This window comes from Gobio gobio (assembly GCF_949357685.1).
Source record: "Gobio gobio genome assembly, chromosome: 14".
Classification (NCBI taxonomy): Eukaryota; Metazoa; Chordata; class Actinopteri; order Cypriniformes; family Gobionidae; genus Gobio; species Gobio gobio.
In genome coordinates, this window is record NC_137107.1 from 2,098,201 (window position 1) to 2,122,351 (window position 24,151).

The following is a 24,151-nucleotide window of genomic DNA, read 5'->3' on the forward strand; positions in this document are numbered from 1 at the left end:
CAGATCTCCTCCTCCTGATCTACTGCTCTCCTCAGATCTCCTCCTCCTGATCTACTGCTCTCCTCACATCTCCTCCTCCTGATCTACTGCTCTCCTCACATCTCCTCCTCCTGATCTACTGCTCTCCTCAGATCTCCTCCTCCTGATCTACTGCTCTCCTCAGATCTCCTCCTCCTGATCTACTGCTCTCCTCACATCTCCTCCTCCTGATCTACTGCTCTCCTCACATCTCCTCCTCCTGATCTACTGCCCTCCTCAGATCTCCTCCTCCTGATCTACTGCTCTCCTCAGATCTCCTCCTCCTGATCTACTGCCCTCCTCACATCTCCTCCTCCTGATCTCCTTCTGTCCTCAGATCTCCTCCTCCTGATCTACTGCCCTCCTCACATCTCCTCCTCCTGATCTCCTTCTGTCCTCAGATCTCCTCCTCCTGATCTACTGCTCTCCTCACATCTCCTCCTCCTGATCTCCTTCTGTCCTCAAATCTCCTCCTCCTGATCTACTGCCCTCCTCAGATCTCCTCCTCCTGATCTACTGCCCTCCTCAGATCTCCTCCTCCTGATCTACTGCTCTCCTCACATCTCCTCCTCCTGATCTCCTTCTGTCCTCAGATCTCCTCCTCCTGATCTCCTTCTGTCCTCAGATCTCCTCCTCCTGATCTCCTTCTGTCCTCAGATCTCCTCCTCCTCCTGATCTCCTTCTGTCCTCAGATCTCCTCCTCCTGATCTACTGCCCTCCTCAGATCTCCTCCTCCTCCTGATCTCCTTCTGTCCTCAGATCTCCTCCTCCTGATCTACTGCCCTCCTCAGATCTCCTCCTCCTGATCTCCTTCTGTCCTCAGATCTCCTCCTCCTGATCTACTGCCCTCCTCAGATCTCCTCCTTCTCCTGATCTCCTTCTGTCCTCAGATCTCCTCCTCCTGATCTCCTCCTCCTCAGATCTCCTCCTCCTGATCTACTTCTGTCCTCAGATCTCCTCCTCCTGATCTACTGCCCTCCTCAGATCTCCTCCTCCTGATCTCCTCCTCCTCACATCTCCTCCTCCTGATCTACTTCTGTCCTCAGATCTCCTCCTCCTGATCTACTGCTCTCCTCAGATCTCCTCCTCCTGATCTACTGCCCTCCTCAGATCTCCTCCTCCTGATCTACTGCCCTCCTCAGATCTCCTCCTCCTGATCTACTTCTGTCCTCAGATCTCCTCCTCCTGATCTACTGCTCTCCTCAGATCTCCTCCTCCTGATCTCCTTCTGTCCTCAGATCTCCTCCTCCTGATCTACTGCTCTCCTCACATCTCCTCCTCCTGATCTACTGCTCTCCTCAGATCTCCTCCTCCTGATCTCCTCCTCAGATCTCCTCCTCCTGATCTACTGCTCTCCTCACATCTCCTCCTCCTGATCTACTGCCCTCCTCAGATCTCCTCCTCCTGATCTACTGCTCTCCTCAGATCTCCTCCTCCTGATCTACTGCCCTCCTCAGATCTCCTCCTCCTGATCTACTGCTCTCCTCAGATCTCCTCCTCCTGATCTACTGCCCTCCTCAGATCTCCTCCTCCTGATCTACTGCTCTCCTCAGATCTCCTCCTCCTGATCTACTGCTCTCCTCAGATCTCCTCCTCCTGATCTACTGCTCTCCTCACATCTCCTCCTCCTGATCTACTGCTCTCCTCACATCTCCTCCTCCTGATCTACTGCCCTCCTCAGATCTCCTCCTCCTGATCTACTGCTCTCCTCAGATCTCCTCCTCCTGATCTACTGCCCTCCTCACATCTCCTCCTCCTGATCTCCTTCTGTCCTCAGATCTCCTCCTCCTGATCTCCTGCCCTCCTCACATCTCCTCCTCCTGATCTCCTTCTGTCCTCAGATCTCCTCCTCCTGATCTACTGCTCTCCTCACATCTCCTCCTCCTGATCTCCTTCTGTCCTCAAATCTCCTCCTCCTGATCTACTGCCCTCCTCAGATCTCCTCCTCCTGATCTACTGCCCTCCTCAGATCTCCTCCTCCTGATCTACTGCTCTCCTCACATCTCCTCCTCCTGATCTCCTTCTGTCCTCAGATCTCCTCCTCCTGATCTCCTTCTGTCCTCAGATCTCCTCCTCCTCCTGATCTCCTTCTGTCCTCAGATCTCCTCCTCCTGATCTACTGCCCTCCTCAGATCTCCTCCTCCTCCTGATCTCCTTCTGTCCTCAGATCTCCTCCTCCTGATCTACTGCCCTCCTCAGATCTCCTCCTCCTGATCTCCTTCTGTCCTCAGATCTCCTCCTCCTCCTGATCTCCTTCTGTCCTCAGATCTCCTCCTCCTGATCTACTGCTCTCCTCAGATCTCCTCCTCCTGATCTCCTTCTGTCCTCAGATCTCCTCCTCCTCCTGATCTCCTTCTGTCCTCAGATCTCCTCCTCCTGATCTACTGCCCTCCTCAGATCTCCTCCTCCTCCTGATCTCCTTCTGTCCTCAGATCTCCTCCTCCTGATCTACTGCCCTCCTCAGATCTCCTCCTCCTCCTGATCTCCTTCTGTCCTCAGATCTCCTCCTGCTGATCTACTGCCCTCCTCAGATCTCCTCCTTCTCCTGATCTCCTTCTGTCCTCAGATCTCCTCCTCCTGATCTCCTCCTCCTCAGATCTCCTCCTCCTGATCTCCTGCCCTCCTCAGATCTCCTCCTGATCTACTGCTCTCCTCAGATCTCCTCCTCCTCCTGATCTCCTTCTGTCCTCAGATCTCCTCCTCCTGATCTACTGCTCTCCTCAGATCTCCTCCTCCTGATCTCCTCCTCCTCAGATCTCCTCCTCCTGATCTACTTCTGTCCTCAGATCTCCTCCTCCTGATCTACTGCCCTCCTCAGATCTCCTCCTCCTGATCTCCTCCTCCTCACATCTCCTCCTCCTGATCTACTTCTGTCCTCAGATCTCCTCCTCCTGATCTACTGCTCTCCTCAGATCTCCTCCTCCTGATCTACTGCCCTCCTCAGATCTCCTCCTCCTGATCTACTTCTGTCCTCAGATCTCCTCCTCCTGATCTACTGCTCTCCTCAGATCTCCTCCTCCTGATCTCCTTCTGTCCTCAGATCTCCTCCTCCTCCTGATCTCCTTCTGTCCTCAGATCTCCTCCTCCTGATCTACTGCCCTCCTCAGATCTCCTCCTCCTCTTGATCTCCTTCTGTCCTCAGATCTCCTCCTCCTGATCTACTGCCCTCCTCAGATCTCCTCCTCCTCCTGATCTCCTTCTGTCCTCAGATCTCCTCCTCCTGATCTACTGCCCTCCTCAGATCTCCTCCTCCTGATCTCCTTCTGTCCTCAGATCTCCTCCTCCTCCTGATCTCCTTCTGTCCTCAGATCTCCTCCTCCTGATCTCCTCCTCCTCAGATCTCATCCTCCTGATCTACTGCCCTCCTCAGATCTCCTCCTCCTGATCTACTGCTCTCCTCAGATCTCCTCCTCCTGATCTACTGCCCTCCTCAGATCTCCTCCTCCTGATCTACTGCTCTCCTCAGATCTCCTCCTCCTGATCTACTGCCCTCCTCAGATCTCCTCCTCCTCAGATCTCCTCCTCCTGATCTACTTCTGTCCTCAGATCTCCTCCTCCTGATCTACTGCCCTCCTCAGATCTCCTCCTCCTGATCTCCTCCTCCTCAGATCTCCTCCTCCTGATCTACTTCTGTCCTCAGATCTCCTCCTCCTGATCTACTGCTCTCCTCAGATCTCCTCCTCCTGATCTACTGCCCTCCTCAGATCTCCTCCTCCTGATCTACTGCTCTCCTCAGATCTCCTCCTCCTGATCTACTGCTCTCCTCAGATCTCCTCCTCCTGATCTACTGCCCTCCTCAGATCTCCTCCTCCTGATCTACTTCTGTCCTCAGATCTCCTCCTCCTGATCTACTGCTCTCCTCAGATCTCCTCCTCCTGATCTACTGCCCTCCTCAGATCTCCTCCTCCTGATCTACTTCTGTCCTCAGATCTCCTCCTCCTGATCTACTTCTGTCCTCAGATCTCCTCCTGATCTACTGCTCTCCTCAGATCTCCTCCTCCTGATCTCCTCCTCCTCAGATCTCCTCCTCCTGATCTACTTCTGTCCTCAGATCTCCTCCTCCTGATCTACTGCTCTCCTCAGATCTCCTCCTCCTGATCTACTGCTCTCCTCAGATCTCCTCCTCCTGATCTGCTGCCCTCCTCAGATCTCCTCCTCCTGATCTCCTCCTCCTCAGATCTCCTCCTCCTGATCTACTTCTGTCCTCAGATCTCCTCCTCCTGATCTCCTCCTCCTCAGATCTCCTCCTCCTGATCTACTTCTGTCCTCAGATCTCCTCCTCCTGATCTACTTCTGTCCTCAGATCTCCTCCTCCTGATCTACTGCTCTCCTCAGATCTCCTCCTCCTGATCTACTGCTCTCCTCAGATCTCCTCCTCCTGATCTACTGCCCTCCTCAGATCTCCTCCTCCTGATCTCCTCCTCCTCAGATCTCCTCCTCCTGATCTACTTCTGTCCTCAGATCTCCTCCTCCTGATCTACTTCTGTCCTCAGATCTCCTCCTCCTGATCTCCTCCTCCTCAGATCTCCTCCTCCTGATCTACTTCTGTCCTCAGATCTCCTCCTCCTGATCTACTGCTCTCCTCAGATCTCCTCCTCCTGATCTACTGCTCTCCTCAGATCTCCTCCTCCTGATCTACTGCCCTCCTCAGATCTCCTCCTCCTGATCTCCTCCTCCTCAGATCTCCTCCTCCTGATCTACTGCTCTCCTCAGATCTCCTCCTCCTGATCTACTGCTCTCCTCAGATCTCCTCCTCCTGATCTACTGCCCTCCTCAGATCTCCTCCTCCTGATCTACTGCCCTCCTCAGATCTCCTCCTCCTGATCTACTGCCCTCCTCAGATCTCCTCCTCCTGATCTACTGCCCTCCTCAGATCTCCTCCTCCTGATCTACTGCCCTCCTCAGATCTCCTCCTCCTGATCTACTTCTGTCCTCAGATCTCCTCCTCCTGATCTACTTCTGTCCTCAGATCTCCTCCTCCTGATCTACTTCTGTCCTCACATCTCCTCCTCCTGATCTACTTCTGTCCTCACATCTCCTCCTCCTGATCTACTTCTGTCCTCAGATCTCCTCCTCCTGATCTACTTCTGTCCTCAGATCTCCTCCTCCTGATCTACTGCTCTCCTCAGATCTCCTCCTCCTGATCTACTTCTGTCCTCAGATCTCCTCCTCCTGATCTACTTCTGTCCTCAGATCTCCTCCTCCTGATCTACTTCTGTCCTCACATCTCCTCCTCCTGATCTACTTCTGTCCTCAGATCTCCTCCTCCTGATCTACTGCCCTCCTCAGATCTCCTCCTCCTGATCTCCTCCTCCTCAGATCTCCTCCTCCTGATCTCCTCCTCCTCAGATCTCCTCCTCCTGATCTCCTTCTGTCCTCAGATCTCCTCCTCCTGATCTCCTTCTGTCCTCAGATCTCCTCCTCCTGATCTCCTTCTGTCCTCAGATCTCCTCCTCCTGATCTACTTCTGTCTTCAGATCTCCTCCTCCTGATCTCCTCCTCCTCAGATCTCCTCCTCCTGATCTACTGCTCTCCTCAGATCTCCTCCTCCTGATCTACTGCTCTCCTCAGATCTCCTCCTCCTGATCTACTGCCCTCCTCAGATCTCCTCCTCCTGATCTACTGCCCTCCTCAGATCTCCTCCTCCTGATCTACTGCCCTCCTCAGATCTCCTCCTCCTGATCTACTGCCCTCCTCAGATCTCCTCCTCCTGATCTACTTCTGTCCTCAGATCTCCTCCTCCTGATCTACTTCTGTCCTCAGATCTCCTCCTCCTGATCTACTTCTGTCCTCACATCTCCTCCTCCTGATCTACTTCTGTCCTCACATCTCCTCCTCCTGATCTACTTCTGTCCTCAGATCTCCTCCTCCTGATCTACTGCTCTCCTCAGATCTCCTCCTCCTGATCTACTTCTGTCCTCAGATCTCCTCCTCCTGATCTACTTCTGTCCTCAGATCTCCTCCTCCTGATCTACTTCTGTCCTCACATCTCCTCCTCCTGATCTACTTCTGTCCTCAGATCTCCTCCTCCTGATCTACTGCCCTCCTCAGATCTCCTCCTCCTGATCTCCTCCTCCTCAGATCTCCTCCTCCTGATCTCCTCCTCCTCAGATCTCCTCCTCCTGATCTCCTTCTGTCCTCAGATCTCCTCCTCCTGATCTCCTTCTGTCCTCAGATCTCCTCCTCCTGATCTACTTCTGTCCTCAGATCTCCTCCTCCTGATCTACTGCCCTCCTCAGATCTCCTCCTCCTGATCTCCTTCTGTCCTCAGATCTCCTCCTCCTGATCTACTTCTGTCCTCAGATCTCCTCCTCCTGATCTCCTCCTCCTCAGATCTCCTCCTCCTGATCTACTGCTCTCCTCAGATCTCCTCCTCCTGATCTCCTCCTCCTCAGATCTCCTCCTCCTGATCTCCTTCTGTCCTCAGATCTCCTCCTCCTGATCTACTGCTCTCCTCAGATCTCCTCCTCCTGATCTACTGCCCTCCTCAGATCTCCTCCTCCTGATCTCCTCCTCCTCAGATCTCCTCCTCCTGATCTACTGCTCTCCTCAGATCTCCTCCTCCTGATCTACTGCCCTCCTCAGATCTCCTCCTCCTGATCTCCTCCTCCTCAGATCTCCTCCTCCTGATCTCCTCCTCCTCAGATCTCCTCCTCCTGATCTCCTCCTCCTCAGATCTCCTCCTCCTGATCTACTGCCCTCCTCAGATCTCCTCCTCCTGATCTCCTCCTCCTCAGATCTCCTCCTCCTGATCTCCTCCTCCTCAGATCTCCTCCTCCTGATCTCCTTCTGTCCTCAGATCTCCTCCAGCGCTAGGAGTCTCTTCAGTCTCTCAGGGAAACACAGCTGATCTCCTCCTCGCTTTATTAGTTACAGGTGTAAAACAACCACTCGTGGAGGAGCATTCATTCTGAGGAGCAACTTCTTTTGACAGTTTTCAATACATAGAAGCTCATGAATCTGATCATAACTCCAGTAAACAGTGAAATATTCCTCCAGTGTAGATCAGCTGTTCTCTGTGTGAATATACAGTAAAGTGTCATTTATTCCTGTGATTTATCATCATTACTCCAGTCTTCAGTGTCACATGACCCTTCTCTAATCATTCTCATATGAGGATCTGATGCTCAACACACATTTATGATTATTATCAGTGATAAAAACCATTCATATTTTTGTCTTCGGGACTCTAAAATAGAATTATAATATCTTTTGATCAATTAAAATCTTAAAGAGTGGCGTGTGAACAGGCGTGTGTGTGTGTGTGTGTGTGTGTGTGTTGGACGGCCTCTTCCCCTCCTCTCTCTCTGTAAGCGTGTTTTTCTCTCCCTTCCCCCTCTACTCACTCACTCACACACACACACACACACACACACACACACATACACACGTCAGTCTACATTACCCTGAGAGAGAGCAGAGCTGTTCTTGGCAGCAATTGACGTTTTGATCAAAATGATTTCTTTCACAAACAATCAGATTGGTTAAGATGTTTCATGTGCCTCAGAAAACCACTAACTATCCCATCAGCCTCTCTGTTTCTCTCTCTCGCCGTCTTTTGTTCGCTTTGTTTGTAATAGTGACCTCACATTTTTCCATTTGCACATCTTGCTCGTTCTGTCTTCTGCACGTATAGTATATCTTGCGTCCTTTTCCCTGGACTTTGTGTAGCGCAGATGATGCAGATTTCTGATTTCTGTGTGTGTTACATATTTAAAGAGATCCGATCGAGAACAAATGTCCAGTGAAAGATCTGGTCCATCAGCTGGAATTATACAAGTCTGTGGATGATGATATTTACTAGGGATGCCACAATTCTCAATATAATATTGAACCGTTCGGTACGGCATTCACGGTTCAATACGCGCTTGTGAATTGCGTTTTTTTTTTCGGTTTTGCATTTAATTAATTATTTTTCTACAAATTCTATAATTTGCCTCCATCCCAAAACTGAACAACACGACACACATGCACATCACAGGTTAGTGTTAGAGTTATGCTCACAGAACACTAGAGTTATTCACAATCACCAAAGTTCATTATTTGCATGTGTTTTAAAGCCTTGCCGGCTCATTCGCGGTTTTAACATGCGCTTTTCAGAGCGCGCGCACTAAACGCCTGTCAAACACGTGATTACTGGACTAAGTAGTCGTCTTACTGCGCTAATACTGTCAAATACACACAAGGTTAACATAAACACAGTCAGTTATGTCTAAAGTGAAAGTAAAATCGTGTGTGTGTGTATTAGATGAGTGCAGGTCTTTAATTGACAGCGGCGCAGCCTATAGTGAACACACTGGCCTTAAAGGGACAGTTCACCTCTAAAATGATGTCATTATTTACTCACTCTAATATTATTATGAACTATTCCTTTAATGTTAATACAACAACAAAAGACAAAGAGAAAATCACTCACTGCTCTTGACTGAAGAACTAATACAGCAGCTTTAATAAGAATAATGTATATTTTATAGTGAAGTGTAGTGTTTTATTTTTACATTTATTCATTCAATTTCATACTTAAATGCTGCTGTACAGCTCTGAGCTGACACTGTAAATCTTTATATATATTTATTTTATATTATACAATAAACTAGGAATGTGTATAAGGGTTTTTTTTTAAGTAAAGTTTTAAGTTTAAGTAAGGTTTTTCAATTCTTTTAAGTAAAATAAAGAAAGAGTTTTGCAATAAAAAAGTCTTTTTTCTCCTTAACCTCTTGCTGCTCCTGTCGCCTAAGAATAGAATAACAAAAAACTGATGTGTCAAGCCATCAGAACCGAACCGAAAACTGTGGTTAAAAACCGAGGTATGTATTGAACCGTGGACTAACTGTATTGTTGAATCCCTAATATTTACACAAAAACTACTCAAACACTGGGTTGTTACGCCTGACCCAGGATCTGAGTAACACAAAAACTACTCAAACACTGGGTTGTTACGCCTGACCCAGGATCTGAGTAACACAAAAACTACCCAAACACTGGGTAGTTACGCCTGACCCAGGATCTGAGTAACACAAAAACTACTCAAACACTGGGTTGTTACGCCTGACCCAGGATCTGAGTAACACAAAAACTACCCAAACACTGGGTAGTTACGCCTGACCCAGGATCTGAGTAACACAAAAACTACTCAAACACTGGGTTGTTACGCCTGACCCAGGATCTGAGTAACACAAAAACTACTCAAACACTGGGTTGTTACGCCTGACCCAGGATCTGAGTATCACAAAAACTACCCAAACACTGGGTTGTAACGCCTGACCCAGGATCTGAGTAACACAAAAACTACCCAAACACTGGGTTGTTACGCCTGACCCAGGATCTGAGTAACACAAAAACTACTTAAACACTGGGTTGTTACGTCTGACCCAGGATCTGAGTAACACAAAAACTACTCAAACACTGGGTTGTTACGTCTGACCCAGGATCTGAGTAACACAAAAACTACTCAAACACTGGGTTGTCACGTCTGACCCAGGATCTGAGTAACACAAAAACTACTCAAACACTGGGTTGTTACGCCTGACCCAGGATCTGAGTAACACAAAAACTACTCAAACACTGGGTTGTTACGCCTGACCCAGGATCTGAGTAACACAAAAACTACTCAAACACTGGGTTGTTACGCCTGACCCAGGATCTGAGTAACACAAAAACTACTCAAACACTGGGTTGTTACGTCTGACCCAGGATCTGAGTAACACAGAAACTACTCAAACACTGGGTTGTTACGTCTGACCCAGGATCTGAGTAACACACAGACTACTCAAACACTGGGTTGTTACGCTTGACCCAGGATCTGAGTAACACAAAAACTACTCAAACACTGGGTTGTTACGCTTGACCCAGGATCTGAGTAACACAAAAACTACTCAAACACTGGGTTGTTACGCCTGACCCAGGATCTGAGTAACACAAAAACTACTCAAACACTGGGTTGTTACGTCTGACCCAGGATCTGAGTAACACAAAAACTACTCAAACACTGGGTTGTTACGTCTGACCCAGGATCTGTGTAACACAAAACTACTCAAACACTGGGTTGTTACGCCTTACCCAGGATCTGAGTAACACAAAAACTACTTAAACACTGGGTTGTTACGTCTGACCCAGGATCTGAGTAACACAAAAACTACTCAAACACTGGGTTGTTACGTCTGACCCAGGATCTGAGTAACACAAAAACTACCCAAACACTGGGTTGTTACGCCTGACCCAGGATCTGAGTAACACAAAAACTACTCAAACACTGGGTTGTTACGCCTGACCCAGGATCTGAGTAACACAAAAACTACTCAAACACTGGGTTGTTACGCCTGACCCAGGATCTGAGTAACACAAAAACTACTCAAACACTGGGTTGTTACGTCTGACCCAGGATCTGAGTAACACAAAAACTACTCAAACACTGGGTTGTCACGTCTGACCCAGGATCTGAGTAACACAAAAACTACTCAAACACTGGGTTGTTACGTCTGACCCAGGATCAGGGTAACACAAAAACTACTCAAACACTGGGTTGTCACGTCTGACCCAGGATCTGAGTAACACAAAAACTACTCAAACACTGGGTTGTTACGTCTGACCCAGGATCTGTGTAACACAAAAACTACCCAAACACTGGGTTGTTACGTCTGACCCAGGAGCTGAGTTACACAAAAACTACTCAAACACTGGGTTGTTACGTCTGACCCAGGATCTGAGTAACACAAAAACTACTCAAACACTGGGTTGTTACGTCTGACCCAGGATCTGAGTAACACAAAAACTACTCAAACACTGGGTTGTTATGTCTGACCCAGGATCTGAGTAACACAAAAACTACTCAAACACTGGGTTGTTACGTCTGACCCAGGATCTGTGTAACACATAAACTCCTCAAACACTGGGTTGTTACGTCTGACCCAGGATCTGAGTAACACAAAAACTATTCAATTCAATTCAAATGTATTTGTATAGCGCTTTTCACAATACACATTGTTTCAAAGCAGCTTTACAGAAAGTGCATTTCATAAATGTACATTGAAAAATGTTAGAAAGAGAATGTTAAAGAAAAATGTTAGAATAAGTTAATCAATCATGTATTAATTTAGGCCATAACAACGCTGGCGTTGAGTCGTCTCATCACAGGTGTTGGGGCATCTGAAGTCTCCATGAGAGGCTGGATACAAACTCAAACACTGGGTTGTTACGCCTGACCCAGGATCTGTGTAACACAAAAACTACTCACACACTGGGTTTTTACGTCTGACCCAGGATCTGAGTAACACAAACTACTCAAACACTGGGTTGTTACGCCTGACCCAGGATCTGAGTAACACAAAAACTACTCACACACTGGGTTTTTACGTCTGACCCAGGATCTGAGTAACACAAACTACTCAAACACTGGGTTGTTACGTCTGACCCAGGATCTGAGTAACAGAAAAACTACCCAAACACTGGGTTGTTACATCTGACCCAGGATCTGTGTAACACAAAAACTACCCAAACACTGGGTTGTTACGTCTGACCCAGGAGCTGAGTAACACAAAAACTACTCAAACACTGGGTTGTTACGCCTGACCCAGGATCTGTGTAACACAAAAACTACTCACACACTGGGTTGTTACGCCTGACCCAGGATCTGAGTAACACAAAAACTACTCAAACACTGGGTTGTTACGCCTGACCCAGGATCTGAGTAACACAAAAACTACTCACACACTGGGTTTTTACGTCTGACCCAGGATCTGAGTAACACAAACTACTCAAACACTGGGTTGTTACGTCTGTCCCAGGATCTGAGTAACAGAAAAACTACTCAAACACTGGGTTGTTACGTCTGACCCAGGAGCTGAGTAACACAAAAACTACTCAAACACTGGGTTGTTACGTCTGACCCAGGATCTGTGTAACACAAAAACTACTCACACACTGGGTTGTTACGTCTGACCCAGGATCTGAGTAACACAAAAACTACCCAAACACTAGGTTGTTACATCTGACCCAGGATCTGTGTAACACAAAAACTACCCAAACACTGGGTTGTTACGTCTGACCCAGGAGCTGAGTTACACAAAAACTACTCAAACACTGGGTTGTTACGTCTGACCCAGGATCTGTGTAACACAAAAACTACTCAAACACTGGGTTGTTACGCCTGACCCAGGATCTGTGTAACACAAAAACTACCCAAACACTGGGTTGTTACGCCTGACCCAGGATCTGTGTAACACAAAAACTACTCACACACTGGGTTGTTACATCTGACCCAGGCTCTGTGTAACACAAAAACTACCCAAACACTGGGTTGTTACGTCTGACCCAGGAGCTGAGTAACACAAAAACTACTCAAACACTGGGTTGTTACGTCTGACCCAGGATCTGTGTAACACAAAAACTACTCAAACACTGGGTTGTTACGTCTGACCCAGGATCTGTGTAACACAAAAACTACTCAAACACTGGGTTGTTACGTCTGACCCAGGATCTGAGTAACACAAAAACTACTCAAACACTGGGTTGTTACGCCTGACCCAGGATCTGTGTAACACAAAAACTACCCAAACACTGGGTTGTTACATCTGAACCAGGATCTGTGTAACACAAAAACTACCCAAACACTGGGTTGTTACGTCTGACCCAGGAGCTGAGTAACACAAAAACTACTCAAACACTGGGTTGTTACGTCTGACCCAGGATCTGTGTAACACAAAAACTACTCAAACACTGGGTTGTTACGCCTGACCCAGGATCTGTGTAACACAAAAACTACCCAAACACTGGGTTGTTACGTCTGACCCAGGATCTGTGTAACACAAAAACTACCCAAACACTGGGTTGTTACGTCTGACCCAGGAGCTGAGTAACACAAAAACTACTCAAACACTGGGTTGTTACGCCTGACCCAGGATCTGTGTAACACAAAAACTATTCAAACACTGGGTTTTACGTCTGACCCAGGAGCTGAGTAACACAAAAACTACCCAAACACTGGGTTGTTACATCTGACCCAGGATCTGTGTAACACAAAAAATACTCAAACACTGGGTTGTTACGTCTAACCCAGGAGTTGAGTAACACAAAAACTACCCAAACACTGGGTTGTTACGTCTGACCCAGGATCTGAGTAACACAAAAACTACCCAAACACTGGGTTGTTACGTCTGACCCAGGATCTGAGTAACACAAAAACTACCCAAACACTGGGTTGTTACATCTGACCCAGGATCTGTGTAACACAAAAACTACTCAAACACTTGGTTGTTACGTCTAACCCAGAAGTTGAGTAACACAAAAACAACTCAAACACTGGGTTGTTACGCCTGACACAGGATCGGTGTAACGCAACTACTCAAACACTCGGTTGTCACGTCTGACCCAGGAGCTGAGTAACACAAAAACTACTCAAACACTGGGTTGTTACGCCTGACCCAGGATCTGAGTAACACAAAAACTACTCAAACACTGGGTTGTTACGCCTGACCCAGGATCTGAGTAACACAAAAACTACTCAAACACTGGGTTGTTACGCCTGACCCAGGATCTGAGTAACACAAAAAATACTCAAACACTGGGTTGTTACGCCTGACCCAGGATCTGAGTAACACAAAAACTACTCAAACACTGGGTTGTTACGCCTGACCCAGGATCTGAGTAACACAAAAAATACTCAAACACTGGGTTGTTACGCCTGACCCAGGATCTGAGTAACACAAAAAATACTCAAACACTGGGTTGTTACGCCTGACCCAGGATCTGAGTAACACAAAAAATACTCAAACACTGGGTTGTTACGCCTGACCCAGGATCTGAGTAACACAAAAAATACTCAAACACTGGGTTGTTACGCCTGACCCAGGATCTGAGTAACACAAAAAATACTCAAACACTGGGTTGTTATGCCTGACCCAGGATCTGAGTAACACAAAAACTACTCAAACACTGGGTTGTTACGCCTGACCCAGGATCTGAGTAACACAAAAACTACTCAAACACTGGGTTGTTACGTCTGACCCAGGATCTGAGTAACACAAAAACTACTCAAACACTGGGTTGTTACGCCTGACCCAGGATCTGAGTAACACAAAAACTACCCAAACACTGGGTTGTTACGTCTGACCCAGGATCTGAGTAACACAAAAACTACCCAAACACTGGGTTGTTACATCTGACCCAGGATCTGTGTAACACAAAAACTACTCAAACACTGGGTTGTTACGCCTGACCCAGGATCTGTGTAACGCAACTACTCAAACACTCGGTTGTCACGTCTGACCCAGGATCTGAGTAACACAAAAACTACTCAAACACTGGGTTGTTACGCCTGACCCAGGATCTGAGTAACACAAAAACTACTCAAACACTGGGTTGTTACGTCTGACCCAGGATCTGAGTAACACAAAAAATACTCAAACACTGGGTTGTTACGCCTGACCCAGGATCTGAGTAACACAAAAACTACTCAAACACTGGGTTGTTACGTGCTAAAAGAGATGTTACCAGAGGTCATAGATCCTCTTCTTAATATCATTAATTCATCTTTGTCATTAGGATATGTACCGAAAACTTTTAAGTTAGCTATTATTAAACAACTTATTAAAAAAACGCAACTTGATCCTACAGAATTAGTCAATTATAGACCAATCTCAAATCTACCCTTCCTGTCAGAAACACTAGAAAAGGCAGTGTCTTCACAATTATGCTCCTTTTTAGAAAGAAATGGCATCTGTGAGGATTTCCAGTCCGGATTTAGACCGATATAAAATGCAGAGCTGATATAAAACATTGGATGACCAGTAATTTCCTGCAACTCAATTCAGAAAAAAATGAATTTTTAATTATTGGACAAAAAAGCTCCACAAGTAGTGACCTAGAATACTGTCTAACACTTGATGGCTGCTCTGTCAAGTCCTCTGGTCAGTGAGGAACCTGGGTGTGCTCTTTGATACTGTAAAACTGCTTTCTACCATCTTAAAAATATATCTAAATTACGGCACATGCTCTCAATGCCAAATGCTGAACAGTGAGTTGAGTCGTTCATGACCTCAAGGCTAGATTATTGTAATGTTGATGAGCTGTAGATTATTGTAATGCTCTACTGGGTGGTTGCCCTGCTCGCTTAATAAATAAACTCCAGCTGGTCCAAAACGCAGCAGCTCGAGTTCTTACTAGAACCAGGAAGTATGACCATATTAGCCCAGTTCTGTCAACACTGCACTGGCTGCCTATTAAACATCACATACATTTTAAAATTTTGTTTATTACTTACAAAGCACTAAATGGTTTAGCTCCCCAATATTTGAGCGAGCTCTTAACACATTATACTCCATCACGTCTACTGCGCTCTCAAAACTCTGGCCAGTTGATCATACCGAGAATATCCAAATCAACTGCAGGCGGTCGATCCTTTTCCTATTTAGCTCCTAAACTCTGAAACTCTTCCTAACATTGTTCGGGAAGCAGACACACTCTGTCAGTTTAAATCTAGACTAAAAACACATCTCTTTACTGTGGCATACACATAAAACACTTTTTCAATGAAATGATTGTTAGGCTGCATTAACTAGGTCAGCCGGAACCGGAACACTTCCCATAACAGCTGATGTACTCGTTACATCATCAGAAGAACGGCATCTACGCTAATGATAGTCTCTCTGTTTTATCCCGAGGTTTACTGCAGTCAGCCGGATCCAGGCCGTATCCAGTTCAGATGGTGGACCTGCGCTCAGAGAAGACCAACACATGACCAACACATGACCAGCACATGACCAACACATGACCAACACATGACCAACACATGACCAACACATGACCAACACATGACCAACACAAGACCAACACATGACCAACACATGACCAACACATGACCAACACATGACCAGCACATGACCAACACATGACCAACACATGACCAACACATGACCAACACATGACCAACACATGACCAACACATGACCAACACATGACCAGCACATGACCAGCACATGACCAGCACATGACCAGCACATGACCAGCACAAGACCAACACATGACCAACACATGACCAACACATGACCAACACATGACCAACACATGACCAACACATGACCAGCACATGACCAACACATGACCAACACATGACCAACACATGACCAACACATGACCAACACATGACCAACACATGACCAGCACATGACCAACACATGACCAACACATGACCAACACATGACCAGCACATGACCAACACATGACCAGCACATGACCAGCACATGACCAGCACATGACCAACACATGACCAACACATGACCAACACATGACCAACACAAGACCAACACATGACCAACACATGACCAACACATGACCAGCACATGACCAGCACATGACCAGCACATGACCAACACATGACCAGCACATGACCAACACATGACCAACACATGACCAGCACATGACCAACACATGACCAGCACATGACCAGCACATGACCAGCACATGACCAACACATGACCAACACATGACCAACACATGACCAACACATGACCAGCACATGACCAACACATGACCAGCACATGACCAGCACATGACCAGCACATGACCAACACATGACCAACACATGACCAACACATGACCAACACATGACCAACACAAGACCAACACATGACCAACACATGACCAACACATGACCAACACATGACCAGCACATGACCAGCACATGACCAGCACATGACCAACACATGACCAACACATGACCAACACATGACCAACACATGACCAGCACATGACCAACACATGACCAGCACATGACCAGCACATGACCAGCACATGACCAACACATGACCAACACATGACCAACACATGACCAACACATGACCAACACAAGACCAACACATGACCAACACATGACCAACACATGACCAACACATGACCAGCACATGACCAGCACATGACCAGCACATGACCAACACATGACCAGCACATGACCAACACATGACCAACACATGACCAGCACATGACCAGCACATGACCAACACATGACCAGCACATGACCAACACATGACCAACACATGACCAACACATGACCAACACATGACCAACACATGACCAACACATGACCAACACATGACCAGCACATGACCAGCACATGACCAGCACATGACCAACACATGACCAACACATGACCAACACATGACCAACACATGACCAACACAAGACCAACACATGACCAACACATGACCAACACATGACCAACACATGACCAACACAAGACCAACACATGACCAACACATGACCAGCACATGACCAGCACATGACCAACACAAGACCAACACATGACCAACACATGACCAGCACATGACCAGCACATGACCAACACAAGACCAACACATGACCAACACATGACCAGCACAGGACCCTGAAGTGTCTGAGAGACCGTGATTAGACTCCCCCTGAAACTGCCTCATCGACCCGGCATCTCAATAAACCCGTCTCAGGCGTGATGACTCCGATATTTCGATTATTCCTATTTAATAATTATTTAATCGGCACATCATCCTCAATAAACCCGTCTCCGCGTGATGACTCCAATCTTTCGATTATCGCGATCTATTATGACCTCTGACCTGTGAAGTTGCCAGAATAATAATCATACGCTGTTTGTTAATTGGCCAGAGGAGAACTGCCCCCCCGACTGAGCCTGGTTTCTCCAAGGTTTATTTTCCTCCATTCTGCTCCTGATGGGGTTTGGGTTTCCTCTGGCTTGGCTTGCTCAGTTGGAGACACTACATGTTCAACTAAACATCCAAATAAATCTAATTATTGAACTAAATTAACCATATAAACTAAATTACGGATCTAAAGCCCACACTGTCACTGTATGATAATTTAAATGAGCTGATGACATCAGCGTTTTCTCCAGAGCGGCTGAATAAAATGATGCTGCATTATTTTCCTGTTTAACACTGTGAAGCTGCTTTGAAACAATCTACATTGATAAAAGAGCTATATAAATAAAGTTGACTTGACTTGACAAAAACTACTCAAACACTGAAAAATAACACCCAAAAAAATGACCCAAAAGGCTCAACCCAGGATCTGGGTAGAAAAATAACCCAATGTGTGTTTATTTCATGTAATCAGTTTGTGGAAACTATCAGAGCTGTTGCAGTGATGCACAACTAAAGCCAGAAATCGCTGGACACAAAATGCATCAGCGTTTTAAGAGGAGAAAACCGTACACCTAAAGCAACTGATATACGATAATAAGCGATTAAGATCACCTGCACTGGAAACACGATGCGTGTATTATGGGCTGTCCGCGTAATTCCGCGGCTGTCGTCCACAGAGCCCATTGGTCTCCATCAGGAGGGCCGTAATCACGCTCATTTACTCTGAAGGTCTGAAGCGTGCGGATCTGTCTGCGTTTAGAGCCCGTGCTGCAGAACACATCTGTAAATCACAGGCACATGTGTTTGAAACTACAGCAATGCCACCCCAGACGGTCTCATCCAGAGTTTCATGACAATCACAGCGTAATAGCACAAAATGCCCTAAAGTGGCGTGTGTGTGTGGAGGCGCGCGCGGAGGCTCTGATTATCTGAGCCCAGGCCTGTAACATGTCAAGTCTAATTACTGCTCCTGACAGAGCCAAGCACACAATACACACTAACAAAAGAGCGAGCGGCCCTTGACCTCTCACCTCAGCGCTCCGGCCGCTGGAGTGTGTAATGCTCAACAGCACAGGGGTTTAGAAGGCGCTGTGTTTGTGTGTGTGTGTGTGTGATCATCACATTTGTTGTCATGCATTGACTTGATCATGCGATTGGATAATGGCCAGTAGGGCTGCACGATTAACCGAAATCAACCGCAATCGTGATTTGGCTTATGTGCGATTATGAAAGCGCAAAGGCTGCGATTTTAATTAAATAAACAAATGCCCAGTGTGTCAGTGATCAGGAGGAAACGCTGCTCCGTCTGAAAGCTCTGAGAGTTTGAGTCGACATCTTCACAAACTAGTAATGCGAAGCGTTCATAAACCTGTCCAAACAAATACAACGTTATAACTCACTTCATATCGTCAGTCGAGCTGATGTGTCTTCTCATCACAGAATGTCCATCAGCACTGAATACTTTATTATTATGAACATCAATACACCATATCTTATCGCAGTCGTGTGTTTATTATCTTCATGTTTAATCAGTCAAAGCGTTTCTATCTGTGTTTTATTCAGCTACAGCGCTATAGCTTCACATTAGGGATTTCCTGAAAACAAACGATGACTTCTCCGGCGCAAATGTGGCGTTTGTGCTCGAGGGCGCCCTCTGGCCTCCAGTGTGAATGACACTTTCGGGTAGAAAATAAGAAAAATAAAACTTCTCTCTAAATAAATTTATATGACAATCTATATGTTTTTCTTCATTGTGCAGGAGTTTTAATCCCACAGTGGATGCAGAAGAGGCTCATATTTCATATTAAAGACATAGACTTTTAAGAAATTGATATCACAGATAAAAAAAGCACAGATTTGTATAATAATAATTGTTTTTAACAATAAATCCTTAGACCTTTCTAATGATTTTTAGTCATAGGCTGTCTGCATACTAACAGGTAACCCATCATTTTTAGTTTTCTGTAAAATATAAATATTGTTATATTTATTCTTAAATGCTCTATTTAATTTGTTTAATAATGAATGTTATTGTAATAGTAATATTTCTTATTTTGATTTAGCAATAATAATAATCATAATTATTATTATTAGTCACATTAATGTATAAATACAAAATGTTATATACACACTTTTCATTTGTAAAAATTAATAATAATCGCATTTTAAATCGCAATCGCAATTTTAACCAGAATAATGGCATTAGATATTTTCCCCAATCGTGCGGCCCTGATGGCCAGTGTTCCTGAGCTAAAGCAGACTGTGCTGAAATTGCTGATGGAGTCGCAGGATTTTGTCAATCACTATAAATGGATAACAGGATCGAAACGGATAGTTGTGTTACATCACGAGCTCCCCAAATTACGTACAATATACGACACTCGTAATTTCCTCCTCTTTTCTGTTTTAGGCGAGTCCTGTTTCACGGCCTCAGATGACGGCGTACAATGGCGGTTCAGTTGACTTAATTAGCAGAGGAAGTATTTAAAGGCTTAATTGAGATTGCATTGGGAAATTGCTCTGAAATAGCCAGTGTGTTTTTTTCACAGGGGGTTTAGCCGTAGCTCTGTCATCCTCCAATCACAGGCCAGCTTAACAAGCTAGACTTCCTGTATGGCGTTTCACTGAGATCACTCGGAGACGTTCTATTCCTCTGTGCTGCCGTCCATCAGGCGTTATTTAGTGTGTGAAACGCTGCTATATAAAGCGTCTGCTCCTCTTCCCCAGGCCTTCGGCTTCATGTGTCGCGTGGCTCTGCAGGCGGAGAAGATGGACCATCATCCCGAGTGGTTCAATGTTTATAACAAGGTAATACTGCCCGTCCAGCAGCCGTTTATAATGCTTCCCGAGTGTTTGGCACGAGGACTGTGTGTTTGAAGAGAGGCCACACACATCAGGCCTTTGAAAGTGCTGCCTTTGCAGGGCAAACACTCACACTGTGTAGTGCACTAGCTCATGTCATGTCAGGCCATCTGTAGTGGAAGCGCTCTTCGTGAAGTGAGCAGTAGTGCTGTGTGAAAACCAGGTCCTTCAGGAAAGGATTTTCTCCCGTAGAGATGTTTAAACAACTCCATGAGGAGCAGCAAACAGCGGAATCAAGTTCAAAACAATAGAGTTACAAAACATTAGTGCTGTCAATCGATTCATAAAGTTAACTAGATGAATCATAAATTTTTCCTGTGATTGATCGCGATTAAAAACAAGTTTTTAATATATTTTGTAATGTAATCATTTCACAGTTAATCTCCAAATGAATGTAGAAACAACTTAAAGACAGTATAGTTTAAATATTTGTTGTAATGTCATGTTTTTATGTTTACTGAAGCATTACAGTATCACTGGAAGATTTCAACATTTATTAGGCTTTAGGAAATCACGACTCGACTGATGTTGGACGAGAAGGCCTGGCTCTCAGTCTCCGCTCTAATTCATCCCAAAGCTGTTCTATCGGGTTCAGGACTCCAGTTCCTCCACCAAACTCCTCATCCATGTCTTTATGGAGACGCTTTGAGCACTGGTGCATGCTGGGACAGGAAGGGGCCGTCCACAAACTGATCCCATAAAGTTGGGAGCATGAAATTGTCCAAAATGTCTTGGTGACGCATTAAGAGTTCCTTTCACTGGAACTAACCCCTGAAAAACAACCCCACCCCATAATTTTTTTAAAGCCTAATAAATGTTGAGATTGGTATCTTTCAGTTATACTGTAATGTAACGTCATTAATGTTTCATAGAGACATCAGTGATACTGGCCATCATTCATAAAAACAGGACAATACAACACATATTTAAATATACTGTCTTTAAATTGTTTCTACATTAATTTGGAGAGTAACTGAAATTATTACAATATCGAAATATTAAAAACTTGCGATTAATTACCGAAAAATGCGATTAATTAGTTATTTTTTTTTATCGATTCCCAGCACTAGTATGTTTATACAAATATTGAAGTATTCAGAGAGTGGCAGGAGATCAGCTTTATCAAGTCATTTGCGGTGTTTAATGGGAGTGGGCGGAGCTAAGGAAATTGCATGTTTCTGTAATTGGTGGAAGTTTCTGTACTGCATCATGGGTAATGTTGTTTTTCACCACGAATTCCACTTTTAAACAATTTTATAAATAAAATGTGGGCAGAAATCTTCAACAGAAGCAAATATGATCAGTTGATAAGCTCGTAGCTCACAGCAGGGCTGTGTTCACAGGTTTAGGAGTTCTCCTTCAAAACGCTGTGGATCATAGCTCTGGACTGACGGAGTTTCTCTGTCTCTCAGGTCCAGATCACTTTATCTACTCATGACTGTGGAGGACTGTCGAAGAAGGATATCCGACTGGCCAAATTCATTGATAAAGTCGCTCTGACGCTGTAGCAGCTCCACATTGATTTCCAATATATTCCAGATGTTTTCACAGAAAGGAGAATAATTGAGCTTGTTAATTCACACAGTAATATATTATACATACAAACACGAATACAATTCATCATACTCAAAGCCCTTAAACACAGTAATAACTGTGTTGTAATATTTGATATATGTGTGATTTGCTGTGATTTATACTGAGGTCAGGTGACCGAATAATCACTTGATCATCAATCCTGTGGTCATGTGACCCGATTCTGACCACATTGATCAATTCATTTTTCAAGATTATTTCTCATTAGACACTTTAGCAAATGTATCGAGAATAATGAATAAAGTTCATGAATGAATAATGGAGTTGATTTGTATTTTAAACATTTAATCTGTTCCGTGAGATTACATAAACAAGACTACAATTTAAAATTTAATTTAATGTTTTTGTGTGATGCATTAAGGAATTTAATTAATAAGCTTTGGCTCAAAAAGTGACACAAAATACAGCACAAATGCACAAAAGGTATTTTATTTGCACATATCTTCAGAATCCATAACTGCGTTGAGGAACACATTCAAGTCTTTATTCCTCGATGTTCGTCTCCATCCAGTCAAACGCCAGTCTTGTTAAAAACTCAAGCTCTTCACATTCCCAACAGCCGCCGTGTCTCGTGTCGGATCCCCAGCTTTAACTGAAGACGATCGATGTCTTGTCGTGGAAACTCTCCATCAGTGTGATTCCCCTTTACACCAACACCTTGGATCTGGCGGTAAAAGAAGCTCGGGGGTTAGCATGTTCTGCGATGGAAAACATTCTTTGGGAAGTCTAGTCTGGCATTTCTTTTCCTCGCTACAGAAGTCAAATGTTGTGGTGTTTGGGCTTAACCAGAGCAATCCAAACTGGGAATCAAGATAACATGGTCAAAGCAACTCTTACGTTCTGTGCTTCCACTTAGATGAATATTACTGGGTTAATGGGCTGTGCTATTGAAGAGAATGGGAGATTGCAGACTGCTGGCGTTCCTGAAGCAGTTTCTCCAAGAGTGTTTGGCTCTGATTCCCTCCATTACTGCCTTTGTGTTAGAGACAGACCATCAGTTCAGTGGTTGAAGCGAACCAAAGACTCCGATGCACAAACTACTCTCACTCCAGCCCTCAAACACCCTCCGTGAACAAGCTTGGAGATTTTTTCTCCAGTGTTAGAGTGAAGCGTGAGACTGGCTTACGAGAAAATAAACTTAATGCACTGCCAATGAGCGTCCTCCATTCTTTTGATTTCTAGATCGTATCTCCAGTCGATCCACAACTCTACCTTCACTCTGTCCAGATGTCCAAAAGCAATCAGATTTTGGCTATCGGATTGGATCAAATTTAGAAAAAGTATCCAAAGGAAACAAAGAATTCTGATATCAGATTAGATCACAAAAGCCAATCTGGATCAAATCATCAGTTTGTGTTTTTAGTAAGATTGGGATCCCTTTGATCCAAAAAAATCAGGATTATACAAGTTATTTAATAGGATTATACAAGTTATTATACTTGATTATATATATATTTCCTTGATTAGTTTAACCCTTAAAATTAGAAGTAGCCTATTAAATGTCAAACCCGTCAGACCTTCGTTCATCTTCAGACACAAATGAAGATATTTCTGATTCGATCCCAGAGCTCCATAGACAGCAATGACCGTTTAGCACACATCAGAACGCCGGTTAATGGTGAGAAAGTCCTTAGTTGTGTTTGTTTCTGCGCACTAAAGTATTCTCATCTCTTCATCATGTTAAGGCTGAACCACTGGAGTCACATGGGCTATTTTAAACATGTCTTTACTTCCTTTCTGGCCCTTGAAAGTGTCCATCACACTGCTGTCTATGAGGGGTCAGAGAGCTCTGGGATCATCAGAAAGATCTTCATGTGTGTCTGAAGATGAACGAAGGTCTGACAGGAGGAATTAATGACAGAATTTACATTTTTTAGGTGAACTGACCCTTTAAGTCTTTCAGTACAGTAAATTAAAGAAAGAAACAATCCCCCAAACAGCTGTCAATATCAAGCAAAAAAATTCTATTTAATTTGAAGTGATTTTTAATCACTGTATATAAACTACATTGGCACAATCATAAGAGATGATGAACCAGTCGAAAGTTGATT

General features: G+C 45.1%; 1 protein-coding gene across 1 annotated transcript in view; it reads left to right on the plus strand.

The window, feature by feature from the left end:
- Positions 1-23,251, plus strand: part of LOC307137190 (pterin-4-alpha-carbinolamine dehydratase 2) — a 26,738-nt gene extending 3,487 nt beyond the window's left edge. The window contains exons 3-4 of the mRNA XM_079834690.1: positions 20,373-20,453; positions 21,920-23,251. Coding sequence (XP_079690816.1) covers positions 20,373-20,453; positions 21,920-22,015 — 177 coding nt within the window. The 3' untranslated portion in view covers positions 22,016-23,251. The remainder of the gene's footprint in view (positions 1-20,372; positions 20,454-21,919) is intronic.
- Positions 23,252-24,151: the final 900 nt, after the last annotated feature.